Source organism: Pygocentrus nattereri, chromosome 8 (assembly GCF_015220715.1).
Source record: "Pygocentrus nattereri isolate fPygNat1 chromosome 8, fPygNat1.pri, whole genome shotgun sequence".
In the NCBI taxonomy this organism is placed as follows: domain Eukaryota; kingdom Metazoa; phylum Chordata; class Actinopteri; order Characiformes; family Serrasalmidae; genus Pygocentrus; species Pygocentrus nattereri.
Genome location: NC_051218.1, coordinates 9,831,307 through 9,847,667, shown reverse-complemented (window position 1 = coordinate 9,847,667; position 16,361 = coordinate 9,831,307). Strand labels below are relative to the sequence as shown.

General features: G+C 37.7%; 3 protein-coding genes across 9 annotated transcripts; 2 read left to right on the top strand and 1 right to left on the bottom strand.

Moving 5' to 3' along the window:
• Positions 1 to 199: 199 nt before the first annotated feature.
• tdg.2 (thymine DNA glycosylase, tandem duplicate 2) lies at positions 200 to 5,461 on the top strand. 2 transcript variants are annotated; one of them, XM_017690365.2, is made up of 11 exons: positions 200 to 504; positions 864 to 936; positions 1,481 to 1,662; positions 1,756 to 1,958; positions 2,277 to 2,346; positions 2,428 to 2,563; positions 3,246 to 3,328; positions 3,411 to 3,505; positions 3,602 to 3,773; positions 3,902 to 4,012; positions 4,324 to 5,449. In XM_017690365.2, the coding sequence occupies exons 2-11, from the start codon at positions 881 to 883 to the stop codon at positions 4,443 to 4,445; spliced, it is 1,230 nt and encodes a 409-aa protein (XP_017545854.1). In that variant the 5' UTR covers positions 200 to 504; positions 864 to 880; the 3' UTR covers positions 4,446 to 5,449. The 2 variants fall into 2 exon arrangements, with proteins under 2 accessions (XP_017545854.1, XP_017545855.1); XM_017690366.2 differs by lacking the exon at positions 864 to 936 and having other exon boundaries at positions 4,324 to 5,461.
• Positions 5,462 to 5,611: 150 nt separating this feature from the next.
• Positions 5,612 to 10,675, top strand: tdg.1 (thymine DNA glycosylase, tandem duplicate 1). Of its 3 annotated transcripts, XM_017690369.2 has the most exons (11): positions 5,612 to 5,739; positions 6,369 to 6,437; positions 6,830 to 6,999; positions 7,386 to 7,699; positions 7,813 to 7,882; positions 7,995 to 8,130; positions 8,211 to 8,293; positions 8,374 to 8,468; positions 8,770 to 8,941; positions 9,080 to 9,217; positions 9,510 to 10,675. In XM_017690369.2, exons 2-11 carry the CDS (start codon positions 6,379 to 6,381, stop codon positions 9,641 to 9,643), a joined length of 1,371 nt encoding a protein of 456 aa, XP_017545858.1. In that variant the 5' UTR covers positions 5,612 to 5,739; positions 6,369 to 6,378; the 3' UTR covers positions 9,644 to 10,675. The 3 variants fall into 3 exon arrangements, with proteins under 3 accessions (XP_017545858.1, XP_017545859.1, XP_017545857.1); XM_017690370.2 differs by lacking the exon at positions 6,369 to 6,437; XM_017690368.2 differs by lacking the exon at positions 5,612 to 5,739 and having other exon boundaries at positions 5,746 to 6,437.
• On the bottom strand, positions 9,641 to 15,975 carry LOC108420326 (patatin-like phospholipase domain-containing protein 2). 4 transcript variants are annotated; one of them, XM_017690371.2, is made up of 9 exons: positions 15,722 to 15,975; positions 14,566 to 14,798; positions 14,095 to 14,160; positions 13,483 to 13,692; positions 13,290 to 13,350; positions 12,613 to 12,813; positions 12,404 to 12,527; positions 12,017 to 12,117; positions 9,641 to 9,772 (listed from the first exon to the last, which is right to left on the bottom strand). In XM_017690371.2, exons 1-9 carry the CDS (start codon positions 15,906 to 15,908, stop codon positions 9,738 to 9,740), a joined length of 1,218 nt encoding a protein of 405 aa, XP_017545860.1. In that variant the 5' UTR covers positions 15,909 to 15,975; the 3' UTR covers positions 9,641 to 9,737. The 4 variants fall into 4 exon arrangements, with proteins under 4 accessions (XP_017545860.1, XP_017545861.1, XP_037396617.1 ...); XM_017690372.2 differs by having other exon boundaries at positions 9,652 to 9,776; XM_037540720.1 differs by lacking the exon at positions 9,641 to 9,772 and adding an exon at positions 10,240 to 11,159.
• Between the last annotated feature and the right edge of the window lie 386 nt (positions 15,976 to 16,361).

Sequence of the window (16,361 nt, the reverse complement as noted above, 5' to 3'; positions counted from 1 at the left end):
GTACAGTTTAAAATGTACTTTCTGCACGCTAGTTACTTTTTATAGATAATTATATTTAATAATATTTCATTAGTCATGTTAGGAATGTTGATTTTACGCAGAAATAGTATTTTGGATATACATATGTAGCGAACAGAAAGGCAGCTCCCCCCTAGAGTTATTAAATTCCGTTAGGCTCTCAGAAGTCAACATTGCTAAATTGGGAAGATCAGAAATCTCTAGATTATGTTGTATGTTTTACTTTCCAGCATGTGTCGCTTAAATAACAAAATAAAATAAGCTTGTACATTTATTCTAAATAAATACTACTTCAGTTCTTGCGCATGATGGTCGAAAGTTAGACACCACATTTTGAAGACCTTTAAAGACTTTTCATTTGAAAATTCCACCGATGCTTTGTCTTATTGGTACTTGTAGGGAAGCCGGTTGAAGCTCGGTTTATTCTCCTATTTTGTGCCTTGCAGCTCCTAATTGAGAAGATCCTGACGAGGTTGTCTCTAACAGGTGAGTCTTGTGTATCTTTCGTCGTGTATTTGTTTTAAATGAACGTAGAATGTGTTTATTGATTTAGCTCGCTAATGTTAACCTAGCTCCGTAGTTCTCTTTGCTGTATCGCTAATAGTAAATTGTGAACGTTGAAAATGAAAGGTGACTTATTTTTCAAGCTCACTACGTAAGTAAAGATGTATTTTTCTACATAGTTATGGAGAAATGGATCCCTTCACAAATATATAGAGAGCTAGAGAGAAACAGCTAGGCAGACAGACGGTCAGGTGTTTTAAAATGTAAACATTGCCCAACACAGGGAGAATTGCAAATCAAAGCATGTGAGTAACATCTATACAAATATGAATCTATTAAAGTAAATCCACCAGTTAAGATGGAAGAAAAGCAGTATGAATATCAGACGGCCCCCATGGATTATTTTCAGCATTGGTGAGTAAACCCAAACTGCAGAAGAATGAAAGGGTCTGTTGATATTTCATATGCACAAATGAATTTATTTATAGGTAACACAATAAGTATGTTTTTGATTTCATTCACCATGTTTTTATGTGGCAGGTAAATAGTGTAGAAATGAGATTGTAAGCCTGTATGGAAATGTATCATGTATTCCTGGCCCTGTATTCATGAACTTAGAAATGTAGTAGTGCTGATCTAAGATTAGAGTTCTCTCAAATTTCAGATGACCTTACAGATAGGAGCAGATCCTAGATCAGTACTTCTACTCTGAGAGGTTTCATGAATCCAGGCTCTGGATTTTTGATGTGGAGTTGGGATTTGACTTCCATTAACAAAGGGAGGATTTTACATTGTTTTCAGCGTGTGACAGTCCTCTTAATGATGAACCTTTTTGAGACTTTTGGGTACACCCAAAGTAAGCAATTTTTTTCAGATGATTAACAGCAGTCTTTCTTTTAATATCTCTCTCACTCTTTCTCTCTATGTATTTGTCCCTCTTTGGTTCTTCACTTCTCAGGTACCATTCCATTCCAGAACAGTTTCAGCCACAGCCGGTTCCTCAGTATAGCCAGATGGTAAACAGTTTTCATCACCAGCAGGAGCTTGGAGAGGACAGAATCATGAGTGAATTAGCTGTTTATAAAGATCAGCATCCAGTGCAAATCAATCAACCCCACCAGCTGCCTGTTCCACCAACAGGTGCAGTCTAAGAACCCGCTAAATCAATGGATAACATCACATTTTATCAGATCAGGGAGTAAACTCTGTCTTATGTGTATATATATACTGTAGCTATTCCATCAACACCTACCCAAGGGAAGAAGCGAGGGAGACCACCAAAACAGAAATTAGAAGAGGGAGAAGAGCAGGCAGATACCAAAGAGACTGTGAAAAAAGCCAAAAGAACCCTGGACAGATTTAATGGCATGTCTGTGGAAGAAGTCATGGCCAGAAAGTTGCCAGATATCATCACCTACAATCTGGACATTCTTATAGTGAGTATCCAGTAAAATGTAAATAAAAGTAGAATGCAATGATTTGCAAATCTCACAGACCCCTATGATATTCACAATAGAACATAGAACACAAATCAGATGTTGAAAGTGAGACATTTTACTGTTTCATGAAAAACAATAACTCATTCAGAACCTGATGATACATTTTACACAGTGTCCCAATGTTTTTGGAATTGGGGTTATATATTAATTGGTGTTCATTGTAGTGTTAATGTTGTGTAGCTTTAATGTAACCATGTTATCAAATGCTCTAAATATTTTTAGAATCAGTTAGTCTTATTCTATGTACTTTTGTAGATTGGGATCAATCCTGGACTGATGTCAGCATACAAAGGACGCCATTACCCGAATCCTGGGAACCATTTTTGTATGTGCTGTTTTTTTTTTAATTTAATTAATTAATTTGCTTTTGATTGCTGATTGTAATTACTGTATATACTCTCCGTAGGGAAATGCCTGTTCTTATCAGGCCTCACAGATGAGCAGTTAAACTATATGCATGATCAGACTCTTCCAGAAAAGTATGGGATCGGCTTCACTAATATGGTAGAGAGGACTACACCTGGGAGCAAAGACCTCTCGAAGTAAGGACTGTACAGTATCGTCTAAAAATAAAGCACCTCAGATCAAAGACATGCACACTCATAATTCATTCATTCATATTAGGGCTGAGAGTGCTTTCCCAAAAAGAATCAGTTCTCTAATTCATGGCATTTGGGAATCAAGAGTCGTCTTCAAAGCCTTAGACTTGATTCCACACAGAGTGTTTAAAGTTTGCCTGTACCCACACAGAGAGAGAGAGATAATGTGCTGTCACTCTCTTGACAGCCTGTCTTAAATATGCATCCTCCCACAGGCTGGACACAATCAAAAACTTTAATTTTGCTAACTCTAACTGTCCCAATTTGTTTATTAAAGTTGTTTATAATGAATATATTACTCTATGTTACTTATTAATATATTGCTCTTGGTCTCTTCTGTTGAATGGACTTCAGTGATTCTTGTCATCTAGAATCAGAGTTGACTCCACAATTAGTTTGTTATGCAAATAGCCCTAATTCATTTTCATAGGCATAGTTTGAAAGCCTCTGTTTCATTAGGGATCCGATTAAAAATGCTGTAAGAATGTAAATCTGCATGGCTTTTATTATGGAATGATTAACTTCATTGAGAAGAAGTGTGCTGATGTTTTTTTTTTGGGGGGGGTGGGGCCTGCTGTCAATAAAAACTAAGTAAGACTTTTTTTTTTTTTTTTTTTTTTTTTAGTAAAGAAATTAGAGAAGGAGGCAAACAACTTCTGGAAAAGCTGCAGAAATACAGGCCACGGATAGCAGCATTTAATGGAAAAGGTAAAACAGTAAGACAACAACTGTCTTCCTGAAACATTATTGCTCTATTTATCATGTGTAAACCAGTTATATTTTATTTCAGGTATTTATGAAATATTCTGTAATGAAATTTTTGGAGTGAAAGCCAAGAACCTAGAATTTGGACTACAGCCCTACAAAGTTCCTGACACAGAAACAGTATGACTTTCAGACCTTATTAGCATACATTGTTAATGATTTCAATATCATTAAATATCATGAAATACTGATGTGACATTTTGTACACTTGTGCAGGTTTGTTATCTTATGCCATCCTCCAGTCCCCGCTGTGCTCAGTTCCCTCGTGCTCAAGACAAAGTTCACTTCTACATTAAGCTGAAGGATCTTAGGAACCAGCTCAAGGGTGTGCTGAAGAACCAAGAGGTTCTGGAGACCCAGTACACATTTGATTTGGCCATGGCTAAAGGTGACACAACTTGATTTGCTTGGGTTACATAAACATAAATATGCCTTCATTTTCAGAAGTTAAAACTTGTAAAGGCTGACTTTATGGGCAACAGATCAACTTGTATATTTTGCATGGTCTTATTACAGAGGATGCTAAAAGGGTGGCTATCAAAGAAGAGCAGCATGATCCTGGCTATGAGGAAAGCTGTACAAGTGGAGCACATCAGGCCTGCAGCTTCTATCCTCCTAATGAGAGAGGTAATGATATACCCATTTTTAGCCTGCATTTATTGCAAAGTTAATAAACACATTGTACCACAAATTTGTTGAAAATAGATCACGAAGATGTAATGTAGGCTGCATGGGCTCTTTTTAAAATCAAAGCCAGATAAAACAAAGATTATCAAGGAAAAATGCAATTATTAATCATTAATATAATGAATGAATTACTCTAAAATGTACACTGAGAGCTCAGAATGCCTACACTGGTGCTGCCTGCTGGTTTTCAGATTCTTGAGTATATTATGTTTTTTTTTATTTTTTATTTGATTAAATTCATATTATTACAGGTGCTGCAAATACAGAATATTCCCCAGTTATGGATCACGTTAGGTCAAACCAGTGGACAGTACAGCCGTTTGAAGACCAGATTCCGGATATTAGGTGCCCCAGCGACAATAGGATATCTTGATATCTTGAAGTAACTAATTAAAGAACTTTCCTTATAAACTAAGTCTAAACTGATTGGAGGACCAAATACAAATGTTTAACATGTACCTGAATTTCATCCAGGTTTTTTTTTTCTTCATAACTTTGATTTTGGATCATGTCAGCATTTTCTGTGTTGCTTCATTTCTGTACTATGAATGTCTATGTGAAGAAGCAAAGGTTTTTTACATGAGTTATGTACTCCTACAGATAATGACTCAAACCCTTGCGGTTCCATTTATTCTCTGATCTTTCAGAATCGAAAGATATGTTTTTCTCCTACACAAAACTTTGATCTCAGGGTTTTATTCATTTTGTTTTTACCATATTTACACTAGAGGTCATGCATGAGTTTCATGCATGATTCTGTAAACTTGCACAGTATTTTGCCATGTTGAATCCTGTTGGTGCTTATTTACCTTTTCTGAATGTTACCTCAGTTGAGTGGTATTATGTGTTTTATTCTCGGTTTGCAATGTGTTGTCATGTGCGTGATTGTGTGTGAGAAATATTTAAAGAACGGTTCACAAACTCAAAAAAATTGAGAAGGCTGATTTAAAATGTGTCGTTATTTCAAGTGTCCCTTGACTTATACCTATGCATGTGAATGCAGAATTAAATGTAAGGGTTTTAAGTTTTTCTACAATGTTTTACATGTACACTAGTATTGTACATACTTTTTTATATTTATTGTGTAATTACTTGATAGAATATGACATTATGGAATGGTTTCATTTGTAAAAAAAAAAAAAAAGTCATAGCTGAGCTGTAAATAAATAAACAAATAAAAGATCTTGAAATCTTAATTTGTCACTGTCAGGAGGGGGTTTTACTGCTGTTTTGTCCTTTTATGTGTGCTGAAGTCTGAGAAATGTAAGGCTTGGAGTTTTGTTCATGGCTGTGGCAACCTAAAGATCGTTTTTGGGTTGAACCTCTTTGGCTGTAAATCAAGGTAGTGTATTAAAACATTAAATCATTTTAAAAACAGTCAAGTGTAAAGACTTTAAGCATGTGTGAGTTTTATTATGTGGGTAATAGTTAAGTTTATTACAAAATGTGTGGTGGAGAGCGACTGACAACCAATAGAATATAGTTGCACAAATCTGAAATACGTTGATCCTCCAACCCCCCCCCCATAATCTCTCATTGGTACATTCCAGTGCCAAGTTGCTCTTCTGCTGTGTGCGGGTCTTTGTTGCCGTCATCAGGATTTGTTTTGCAAGGATTAAAAATATAATTTTACTGGATTAGTATCGTTTTCGGTTGAAATCATAACGGTATGTATTACTTTACTGGCCATTAAACGTTTATTATTATCCAATGGCACTACTCTGGTGATATTTGATATCCTATTAAGCGAGCTAACACAGCTAGCTGACGTCCATTCATTCTATAGGTGGCTAACGTTAGCTTGTTGGCTAGCTGTATCCGTCGATGTTAGCTTGAGATAAGAGCAAAGGCATTTCTCAAGTAACGTTATATGTTCTAATATGCTTAAAAAAATAACAAAATAATAAAATATATGAATTATGTTTTAAACCCCATGGTTTGTCGATCATTTAAAGTAAACTTAGCTTACGGTGGACGAGTTAAATGGTAAAAGGAACCAAGCTAACGCAAAGCTAGCTGAAGTATTTGCACATTTTTATGTGTAGCTGCTAAATTAGCCTTAATAAAGCTGTGGTTAAAGTGTAAACTAGCTAACTGTTTTGTCAGTTATAGAAGATGTATTTAACGGTAATAAAGTTGGTTATAAACTGTCAGTTTGTGGTGACAAAAAGCAGGCAGTATAAGTGGCACCTGCTAACCAAATAGTCTGGTTAGAAACATTCTCCATGATTTAACTGTAGGTACCACTGATAATGCTAACTGTTTAAATAAATATGAATGTTGGTTTATCACTAAGTACCCTAAAGATGGATGAAAGGAGTTACGGATCTTTGCCCCATGCCCCCTCGGATTATGTCCAACACTGGTGAGTTTTCCCCCCTTTGTCATCAAATGGCGCCAGGATTTCACTTTGTTTCTATCCGAATTTCTAACTCGTTTGGATGGAGCGCTGTGCGCTCTGCGCATCTTGAATGTTACTAACCAGGCTATGATGTGTCAGATTTTAATTTAGTAACGCTAATTGTGCTGAATAATTTGACAATGAGGCTTTAGTTTTATTTTCTGGGCTTGTGTTTTGTTTGTTTTTCATGCCAATTCGCATACATTGTGAGTATTGTTTTGCAGTTTTTCCGGTTTCTGAAGATACAGGCTACTTTAACTGCTTCATATCAGGGTTATGCCTGCATAGTTAAAGTACAGGAGGGATAAGGTAAAAAAAATGAACTGCTTTAGTTTCTCTTTTGCATCTTTTCCTAGGGTTCAGTCAGCTCAGCAGCATCTCCAGGCACTTCACGCTCAGTACTCTTATATGGCTAATGGTAATGCCACCCAATACATGGAGGGATCCAGGGAGGAAGGGGTCATGACACAGATGCCTGTACAGGAACAGATTCCTGCCCAGCTGGAGCCTGGTGCTCCGCAGCAAGGTACACAAAAGCTAGCCAAATAATTTACACTGCTACACAAATTTACATTGTTGTCCCCACATTGCGTTAAGTCACTGATTAATTTGTGTCACACTTCACATAGTCACATCTAGGAATCATGAGAATGATCTTGCTACTACTGCTGCTATATGGTCATAACCTTTCTGTATTGATAAAGATGCCAAAGGTGGTCAGACACTCTGCGCTGTGATGGTAAAGTTTTTAAATATTTATCTTGGTTCATCAGTGCGTTACATTTCATTTCACATTTTAAGCCTTTCATTTTGCTAATTTTCTTCATTTTGAGGAGGTGGATGAATGGATGTCAGCTGAAGACATTTGGCTTGTTTGAGAAAATGCAATAATGTACTTATTTGAACCCACAGCTCCTGCCAAAGGGAAGAGGGGTAGGCCAGCAAACAAGGAGCCCAAGGCCAAAGCAGCGCCCAAGGCCAAAGCAGAGCCCAAGGCCAAAGCGGAGCCCAAAGCTAAATCTGAGCCTAAAGCTAAACCTGGGCCGAAGCCTAAGAAAGCCAAGGTGGACAAAGATGGCCAGCTTGCTGAAGGAACACAAGAGAAGATTGATGAAACGTTCAAGAAAGTTAAAAGGAAAGTAGATCGCTTCAAGGGCATGACAGAGGAGGAGGTTATGAAAAAGACACTCCCGGATATTCTTACCTACAACTTGGATTATGTAATTGTAAGTATATTTGTAGTGTTTTTGTGTGAAATTATGAAATAAATGAAAATGCTGAGGTCAGTCATGACCTATCTGTCATATATTTCACTGTAAGTTGTTTTTTCCCTGAACAGATTGGAATTAATCCAGGGTTAATGGCGGCATATATTGGAAGATGGTTCCCTGGACCTGGAAACCACTTTTGTGAGTTGCATGTAGTACTATTTGATAGTCTCAAAGTTTTCAGTTAGTTCAGTTTAATTGCCATAGTCTTTGACAATTTGTTACTTTGTCGGTATGATATTCTGTCTTGAAGGGAAGTGTTTGTTCCTGTCTGGGTTCACTGAACAGCTACTAAACCATATGCATGACCAGACTCTCCCTGAGAAATACAGCATTGGCTTTACAAACATGGTAGCCAGAGCGACACCAGGAAGCAAAGATCTCTCAAGGTTAGACAACTACTCAGCCACTCTTCTTTAATATGTATATTGTGGCCCCTTTTCCAAGAGCTGTTTTTTTGCCTCTACAGTAAAGAGCTTCGAGAGGGTGGCAAAATTTTAGTGGAGAAGATTAAGAAGTTCAAGCCACTCATAGCAGTTTTCAATGGAAAATGTAGGTATCTAATGAATGAAAATATATTTTTAGGTAGATGTGTTGAGAAATACAGTCCTAACATTTACAATCTACTGCAGGTATTTACGAGATGTTCTGTAGAGAGCTATTTGGGAAAAAACCAAAAACCTTGGAATTTGGCTTGCAGCCTCACAGGATTCCAGACTCAGACACGGTAGGACATTTACAAATTTCCACTTTATACAGAGCAGGATACAATGGTCTTGCATATAATGGTCTTAAGAATCTTGCTCAAGGACTCTTATCGGTAAAGCAGGGCTATTCCTGCCTGGACCTTTAGTCTTCCAAGTGGTGTAATCCATATTCTCTGTTCAGTGGTAGATAGTGGTTACTGGCCTCGAAATGTAATCAGATTACTTATGATTTTAATGTGTGTCAGTGTAAATAATGTATATTATCATGACCAGTTCTTAGCAACAGCGATAACATGTGACTTATCCACTGTGGATCTTTAGGCATTGTACCTGATGCCTTCTTCAAGTGCCCGTTGTGCCCAGTTCCCTCGAGCTCAGGATAAAGTGCATTTCTACATCAAGCTCAGAGAGCTCAGAGACCAGCTGAAGGGATTAGCCAGGCCCAAAGAGGTGGAGGAAGTCAATTACACCTTTGACCTTGGCCTGGCCAAAGGTGAGGAACCAGATTTGGAGCAGTGCTGGAGAGTTCTTTGTTCATTCACTACATTAAATCTTTTTGTTCCAGATTACAATTGTAATGTGAGCTACTGAACTATGCTATTTTTTAAATTCTGTGTTCTTGTTTCCACAGAGGATGCCAAGAGGATGGCCATTAAGGAGGAGCAGTATGATCCTGGCTACGAGGCTGCCTACGGAGGCGCATACGGCGAACCTGGATTCGAGGAAGGCCAAAGTAATGGCCACTGTGCCTTCTCTTCTGGAGTGACAGGTTCGTTACAGAGTTCTGTACAGTTGTTTGTGTTTAAGCCCTGTGGAATTTACTTGTCTCAGTCTTCAAAGATTACTAAACAATATACATATTTGTGCTATAGTAATGAATATAACACATAGTTTATAGAAGTTACTTAGGAATTAATAAATGATTAGTAATAAGTAATTAATTGAACAATAAGTAACTTGTTGAGAGTAATAACCGGATAATAAGCTTAAGGTTCAAGAGCTTAAGGTTTAAATGAGTGTTGTCATTGTAAAGTTGACCATTCTTCCATCTTTATTTCCAGAAACAGCAGAAAAAGACCCTAGAAATCCTAACACAATGGGCCAGGTTCCAGAGGGCCAGTGGATGAACGAATTGTTCACTGACAAGATTCCAGACATCAGCAGCTCTACGCAAGCTCAGCCCGGGGCTGTATGAGCCTTGGTTAGAGACTTCATGTGCAGCCTTATAGACAGAGCTCCTGTGTTCATCCTCAGCTCAGATGCAGTGCCTCTCACCAGCTTCATCCAGTTCATGAGTCTTCAAGGAATCCACCAACTCTTCCTGCTGACTTATTACAAAGTTTGTTACATTAGACATAGAAAACAACTACAGTTGCTTCGTGTATAACTCGCTCAGCAGACCTGGATCGGAAGAATGGTTTAAATAATGGAGGCGGCTGCTTGAGTTTACACACAAGGAGAATCAGTTGCTGCTCCTTTTATAAAGAAACTGTACCTCAGTCTTTCAACTGAAGACCGTTAGCATGAAATACTCTTCGTCTAAGAAGAGATGCATAATTATAACAATTTTTTTTTCAATGAATTTGAAGTAGACATTTTAGGAAGTAGTATTTCTATGGAACTGTTTTGTATTTTAATTTTATGTCAAACATTTTGGTCACCCTTGTTTAGTGTTTCATGATGAGCACTGCTGAAGTTTTTATGCTTTGTGATATCAGGGACTGATAGTTGATTTTATTATGCGAGGACAGTGTGTAATTAGTTTGGATATTCCTTTTTTTTGCTTGTGCAAAATGTTTGCACACATTCTGCTCTGCGTATATGTGATATGGGAACACAGGATTATGAATAACAGCACTCTTTTTCACCTACAGGGATAAAGTGTGATTGAGCAAGTAGCACAGATGAAATGATCAAAACAATGGTGCCACCAATACTAATATAAGGGTACATTTTTAGAAGAGGACTTTAATTACTGGTATCGCTGGTATTGAGGCAAAGAATTGATCAAGTGTCAGAGAACCACTCAGCCTTCTCAAAGTACTGTAAACCAACAATATTAAGACACCTGATGCAGTGTGAATTTTAAGATTGCAAATGCTCAACGTACTGTGCTTTTACTGTTTATGTGAAACACTATTGGTGCTATTTTGTTACTCTTGTGAAAATTATTAATGTTTTTTTCTTTGTTTTTCCTCTTTATTAAAACTGCATTTCATTTAACTTATTAAGAAGGATATGTCCATCTTTAGCACAGTTAATCAGTTCTCTGTTGCATGTAAGCGTTAACGTAGTGCTCATTAGCTTTTTTGTTAATTTTTTTCATACATTTGCATTTCAGAAGCATATCTGACAAGTGATTCAGGCTGAAACTTTATTATAAAAGATCTTCTTAAATCATTATAATGGATGTACAGTTGTGACCTTCAGATGTGTTTCTCTGAAAGAGAAATTCAACAAAAAGTAATGTTGATTGAAATCAGCCATGTTAAAACGTCAAGCTATTCACAGTTGTCATCTATGGAGAACCTGAAGGGACATGGATTTTTTTTTGGGGGCGGGGGCGAAATTCTATTATGCGCCTGATTCCATATGTACACTATATTGCCAAAAGTATTCACTCACCCATCCAAATCATTGATTTCAGGTGTTCTAATCACTTCCATGGCCACAGGTGTATAAAACCAAGCACCTAGGCCTGCAGACTGCTTCTACAAACATATGTGAAAGAATGGGTCGCTCTCAGGAGCTCAGTGAATTCCAGCATGGTCATGTGAATTCCAGCATGGTACCGTGATAGGTCCAGTTGTGAGATTTCCTTGCTACTAAATATTCCACAGTCAACTGTCAGTGGTATTATAACAAAGTGTAAGTGATTGGGAACGACAGCAACTCAGCCACAAAGTGGTAGGCCACGTAAAATGACAGGGTGGGGTCATCGGATGCTGAGGTCAGAGTGTGCAGAGGTCAACAACTTTCTGCAGTACTTCAGCAGATCAAGAGATTTTGGGCAATTTCATGCTCTCAAATGCAGTGACTTAAAGGTGAGAAGATACGTTTATTTGTTCAACTATAAAAGCTTATAATAATAATTATAATATATAATAAATTATAATAATTTACCAATTTGTCCCTTTCAAAGAGATATAGCTAAATGTAGGCTGCATTTGCTAGATACTGTAAGGCTTACATTGTTCTCTATGCAATACATGTTTTTGCATTAAGTCTGTACACACCTGCAACAAAAATGAGCAAGCGGACAAAGTGTCTTCAAGTTTAAGTCAAAAACTTTGCACCTCGCAAAACGGATAAGTGATTCCATTGGGTGGGTTACTTTCAATATTAGAAAAGTGAAGGAGCACAGACAGTTTCACCACCTCATGCAGCAGCTGGGACTTTATGAAAGTTTTCATATAATTTATAGCTAATTATATCTGGCAGCCTACATTTAGCTATGTCTATTTGAAAGGGACAAATTTACCAGGTTAAAAAAAAAAATTACACCACATCCGTTCTGGGGCTCTGTAATCATCCTTTCAACACATTATATATTTTTGCATGTACAAACCTTTAGAGCATAGTTGTCGCCACACCAGTCCAGTCATCTGCATGGTCAGGTCCCATAGCCACCGCAGATCAGACGCTATCTCCGGCGTCCAGTAAGCAAATCTGATTGATGGTCATTGTTACAGACATACTTGCGAGTTGGCTAACTTGAAAAATATGGCATTAGACCAGAGTGCCCAATCCTGGTCCTGGAGATCTACCATCCTGGAGAATTCAAATCCAGCTCACCTCAGATGCTCCTAAAGACCTTCGTTACCTGGTTCAGGTGTGTTAAATTAGGGTTGGAGCTAAACTCTGCAGGATGGTAGATCTCCAGGACTAGGATCGGGCACCCCTTGCCTAAGATCTCATAAGATGGTTATTGATGGTTATAAAGCAGAGGCCTTACTTCAGAAGTGTGAAGTAGACTGTTTCAACAGGCAGAAGACACAGCATCAGTATGGATGTGACCAACTTCACTACAAAAAGTTCAGCCATCCATCTTCGTTTCTTTGTTCTGGCCTCAGAGATAACTAAGGAATAGCAGTAGATTTATAATCTTTGTGGTTATGTCTCTCACCAGTAAACAATTTTCAGTCATTTTATGCACTCAAATACCTTTTTTTATGGGCTCAGGAAGCAGGCCAGCCTCATGATTATCCAGCTGACAGTTCTGTCTCCTCTTTGATCCATACTGTGTGTGCCTATCTTGGTCTGTGTCCACCACTGACTGGTTGTGTACATTGTAGTGACTGAATGATTTGTCTTGCTTGTGAGTTGTTATTAGATCAGTCCTGGGTGAGTCTATTTCTAGCAAATCTGAAACCCAAGACAGTATCACGCTTCAGTAAGCACAAAATGGGAGAACTACACTTACCGGCCACTTTATTAGGTACACTATTAGGTAATAAACTTGCTAGTAAAAGTTTGGACCCCTTTTGCCTTCAGAACTGCCTTAATTCTTCGTGGCATACTTTCAACCTTGGTGTTGGAAACATTCCTCAGAGATTTTGGTCCATATTGACATGATAGCATCACGTAGTTGCTGCAGATTTGTTGGCTGCACATCTATGATACGAATCTCCCGTTCCATCCAATACATTAATGAATTGAGTTGTGGCCATGTGATTGACTGATTTGTATTAACAAGCAACTGAACAGGTGTATCTAATAAAGTGGCTGGTGAGTGTGTGTGTGTGTGTGTGTGTGTGTGAGTGTGTGTATATATATATATATATATATATATATATATATATATATATATGAGCATTTTGCTATATGTAAAATGCTCTTACCGTTTTCTTTCAGAAAAGTTAGAGCATCTTTGTATCCATTTTCACAGAACTCTGCCATAACCTATAAAAAAACTCAGTGTTTTCACTGCTTGTAGGCTGTACAGCCATTAAAAGATCCATAACTAAACTTCACTTTGTTCTGTTACCTCAAACACATCCATTATTCATAAACTGGCTGTAAGGGTAAGTTTACCTCAGCTTCTGGAGGGAAGAAGGCCTGGATGACGCGTTGTACATTAGCAAAGTTGACCTGGATGCTAACATTGCTATGTCGTACTTCATGGAAGTAAAATGGATAATCATAAGGACAGATATCGCTTTCTCCAGAAAATATCGAGACAGTGATGGTGTTCCTCAGACTGAAATAAGGTAGGTTATTACTCAGGGCTCCGTCCACATAGCGCTGAAAAAGAAGAAAACGTCGAGAGACAGGAGACGACAAGTAAACAACCCATAGGAGTAAAGTTCACTCAGAGATAGTAGGTTTTGGTTCATACCCCCCTCTGCCAAATAAGTTTTAAAAATGCAAACATAAGATTAAAATCCTAGAGCCAAGACAGGTTCTATGAAGTAAATGCGCTTAATAATTACATAATAATAAATAATTGCAATTGCAATGTGGTGGAGTTATGTTCCCTAACAAAGGGTACTGAAGATGTACCCTTAAGGCTGCCACATCAGGGAACTGATGGACCCTGAAAGGTACAGTTTTGCACCGTTTTTGATGTGAATTTAGAGATCTTTACAAATGCAGTACACATTTCACCGAATTATATGGAGGTGTTTTATTTTTTCTACTACTTACAGTACCATGATAACTTGGTGGCACTACTCCACAGTAAAGTGGGAAAAAGCAGCTGCAAATTAGAGCCTAGGAAAAAGCCACACAGATACAGGTTAAACATTAAAACAAGAAGAAGCAAAGATTTACAGTATACTGTAATACTCATTGTCTTATTTAGAGTACCAGTGAAAAGTTTAGACTCCACAGCGCAGATGGGTTTTTCTTTCTGTTTTTACTGTCTTCTTCACTTTAGAATAATTATGAAGACACCACGATGAAATAATACACAATGAATCTTTACTTATGGAAGGTTAAATGAAGATGTGTGAAAGTCTTAGTTCTCGTAAGCAGGTGGGCAGATCCTCATATAATTGGAAAATGTTTTCAGGTAATGAAAAACACATTTTGTCAAGTGTGTCTAGACCTTTGACTGGTACTGTAGACCTGATCCATTGTTCAGGTCAGATCTCTCTGTGAGGTAGTTGCATTCACCTGGATGAGGTCATTTTTGCTTGCAAACTCAGACACCAGCACATTCTGTCCGTCTGAAACACGTGTTAGTGACACACACAGTCTCCCACTGGCCATGTGGTGAGCGTTACTGGGCAGCTCCTGGACCAGGAGCTTCCTAGTTAACTTCAGTAAGTTGAAGGATGGATGCATGGAGCCTAGTGTGCCCTTCCGAGCCTCTTTGGAAAGTTCCATCAGATTTTTACAGCACTTTGCTTCACAGTGAAAGATCCATTCATCAGAACCATTCAGCTCCATTCATCAGAACATTCTTACTTCCATCTGGTTGTGGTGCTTGTTATGCTTTTTATTTATTTAACAATACACTCTTAAAATTAAGGGTTCCTAGTTGGTTCTTGGACATTTAGGAAACCTTTAGTTCAGAATATTTACATTATGCAAAGGTTCTTTAAGCTTAAAAAAAATCTCGGTCACATACCTCATTTACAAAAATAGTTCTTTAGGGAACCAAAATCGGTAATACAAAGAACCCATTGGAACATTTATTTTTAAGAGTGTTGGGTCCTGAAAGGGGAATTCCATCGAATTTTCAAAATTTCTACATAGTTCAATCACTATTGTCTTTGGGAAAAAATCTCAAAGCTGCCAAAAACCAGTGTCTCAGTTCTTAACTGTTTCATGTGATAACTTTTTGTGAGGGAGCTTTCATAGGTGGACATCTGGTTCCTATCACCACCACTTTGAACGATTCTGACTAATCATTTCTCTGGAATGGAGCATTTCACAATAAATCACTCTGAATGACTTTGTTTACATATTGACCATTTAAATATGCAGAAATCTAGAGAAATTGGTGGCATTCCCCTTTAAACCATTAAATAGCTGAATCAACAATGATGAGCAAAGAAATGCTACCGTTTAACAGTGCTCCCATTATAAGGTAAATATACTGGATCTACTGAGGAGTTTGTTCCCTGTTAAACGTCTCTCAAACACCTTTATAATATTTTGAACAAATCTAAGAACTTCTAACTCCTAAGTTTAACTGTAGGCCTATTATTCAGTCATTAATATTAAGACTGATTATCCAGTATAAATATAATATGTAACCACCCACATACTCAACTTTGCAGTTCATGAGGTTATAATTAAAAAGAAAAAGAAGGACATTACTTACCTGGTGATAGTTGGCATGCTATCATTGCTCCTATCAGTGCTCCCGATGAAGCCCCACAAATCTTTGTTGTCCTTTCAATCAGGTCCTGTGCCCGCTCCAACAGGCAGACATACACTCCCAAATAATATATGCTCAAAAAACCACAGCCAGAAAAAGAGATGGTCCACTCTTTATTCGAGTTAAGCATGTTTCTTGTGTCTCACACTGAGTCAGGACACCTGAATATCTGCAGCTTTGCTACAAATGAAGTGAAAGGTCACTCCTGTTGACGATGCCTAAAATAAGTTATGCAACAGAGACGCTATATAACTGTTGACTTTGAACATGACATAATCTTAAAGGGGAACTCTACCAACTTTTTTAAAAGTTCTGCATACTTCAGTGACTGAAATGTAAACAAGGCCCTTCAGAGTGATTTGATGTGAAATGGTTAATTGCAGAGGAACTTACCAAATCCAGTGGTGGTGATAAGAACCAGGTGTTGCAATGTCTACAACACAAATATAGCCATTGTATTTACTCTCCAAAACCACCAATGAACCTACATGTGTTTTCTGAGTATGAGTGTGTGTGTGTGTGTGTGTGTGTGTATATTTATATATATATATATATATATATATATATATATATATATATATAT

Bases quoted from the DNA above. Each gene is read 5' to 3' on its own strand.
- tdg.2 (XM_017690365.2), top strand. From the start codon at position 881: ATGGAAGAAAAGCAGTATGAATATCAGACGGCCCCCATGGATTATTTT. The intron at 2,347-2,427 runs GTATGTGCTGTT...TACTCTCCGTAG, and splicing joins GAATCCTGGGAACCATTTTT to GGAAATGCCTGTTCTTATCA. The intron at 2,564-3,245 runs GTAAGGACTGTA...TTTTTTTTTTAG, and splicing joins GGGAGCAAAGACCTCTCGAA to TAAAGAAATTAGAGAAGGAG.
- tdg.1 (XM_017690368.2), top strand. From the start codon at position 6,346: ATGAATGTTGGTTTATCACTAAGTACCCTAAAGATGGATGAAAGGAGT. The intron at 7,000-7,385 runs GTACACAAAAGC...TTGAACCCACAG, and splicing joins GCCTGGTGCTCCGCAGCAAG to CTCCTGCCAAAGGGAAGAGG. The intron at 7,700-7,812 runs GTAAGTATATTT...TTCCCTGAACAG, and splicing joins ACAACTTGGATTATGTAATT to ATTGGAATTAATCCAGGGTT.
- LOC108420326 (XM_037540720.1), bottom strand. From the start codon at position 15,908: ATGCTTAACTCGAATAAAGAGTGGACCATCTCTTTTTCTGGCTGTGGT. The intron at 14,161-14,565 runs GTGAATGCAACT...GCTTTTTCCTAG, and splicing joins GCAAAAATGACCTCATCCAG to GCTCTAATTTGCAGCTGCTT. The intron at 12,118-12,403 runs GTAAGGCCTCTG...ACCATCAATCAG, and splicing joins GTCTACTTCACACTTCTGAA to ATTTGCTTACTGGACGCCGG.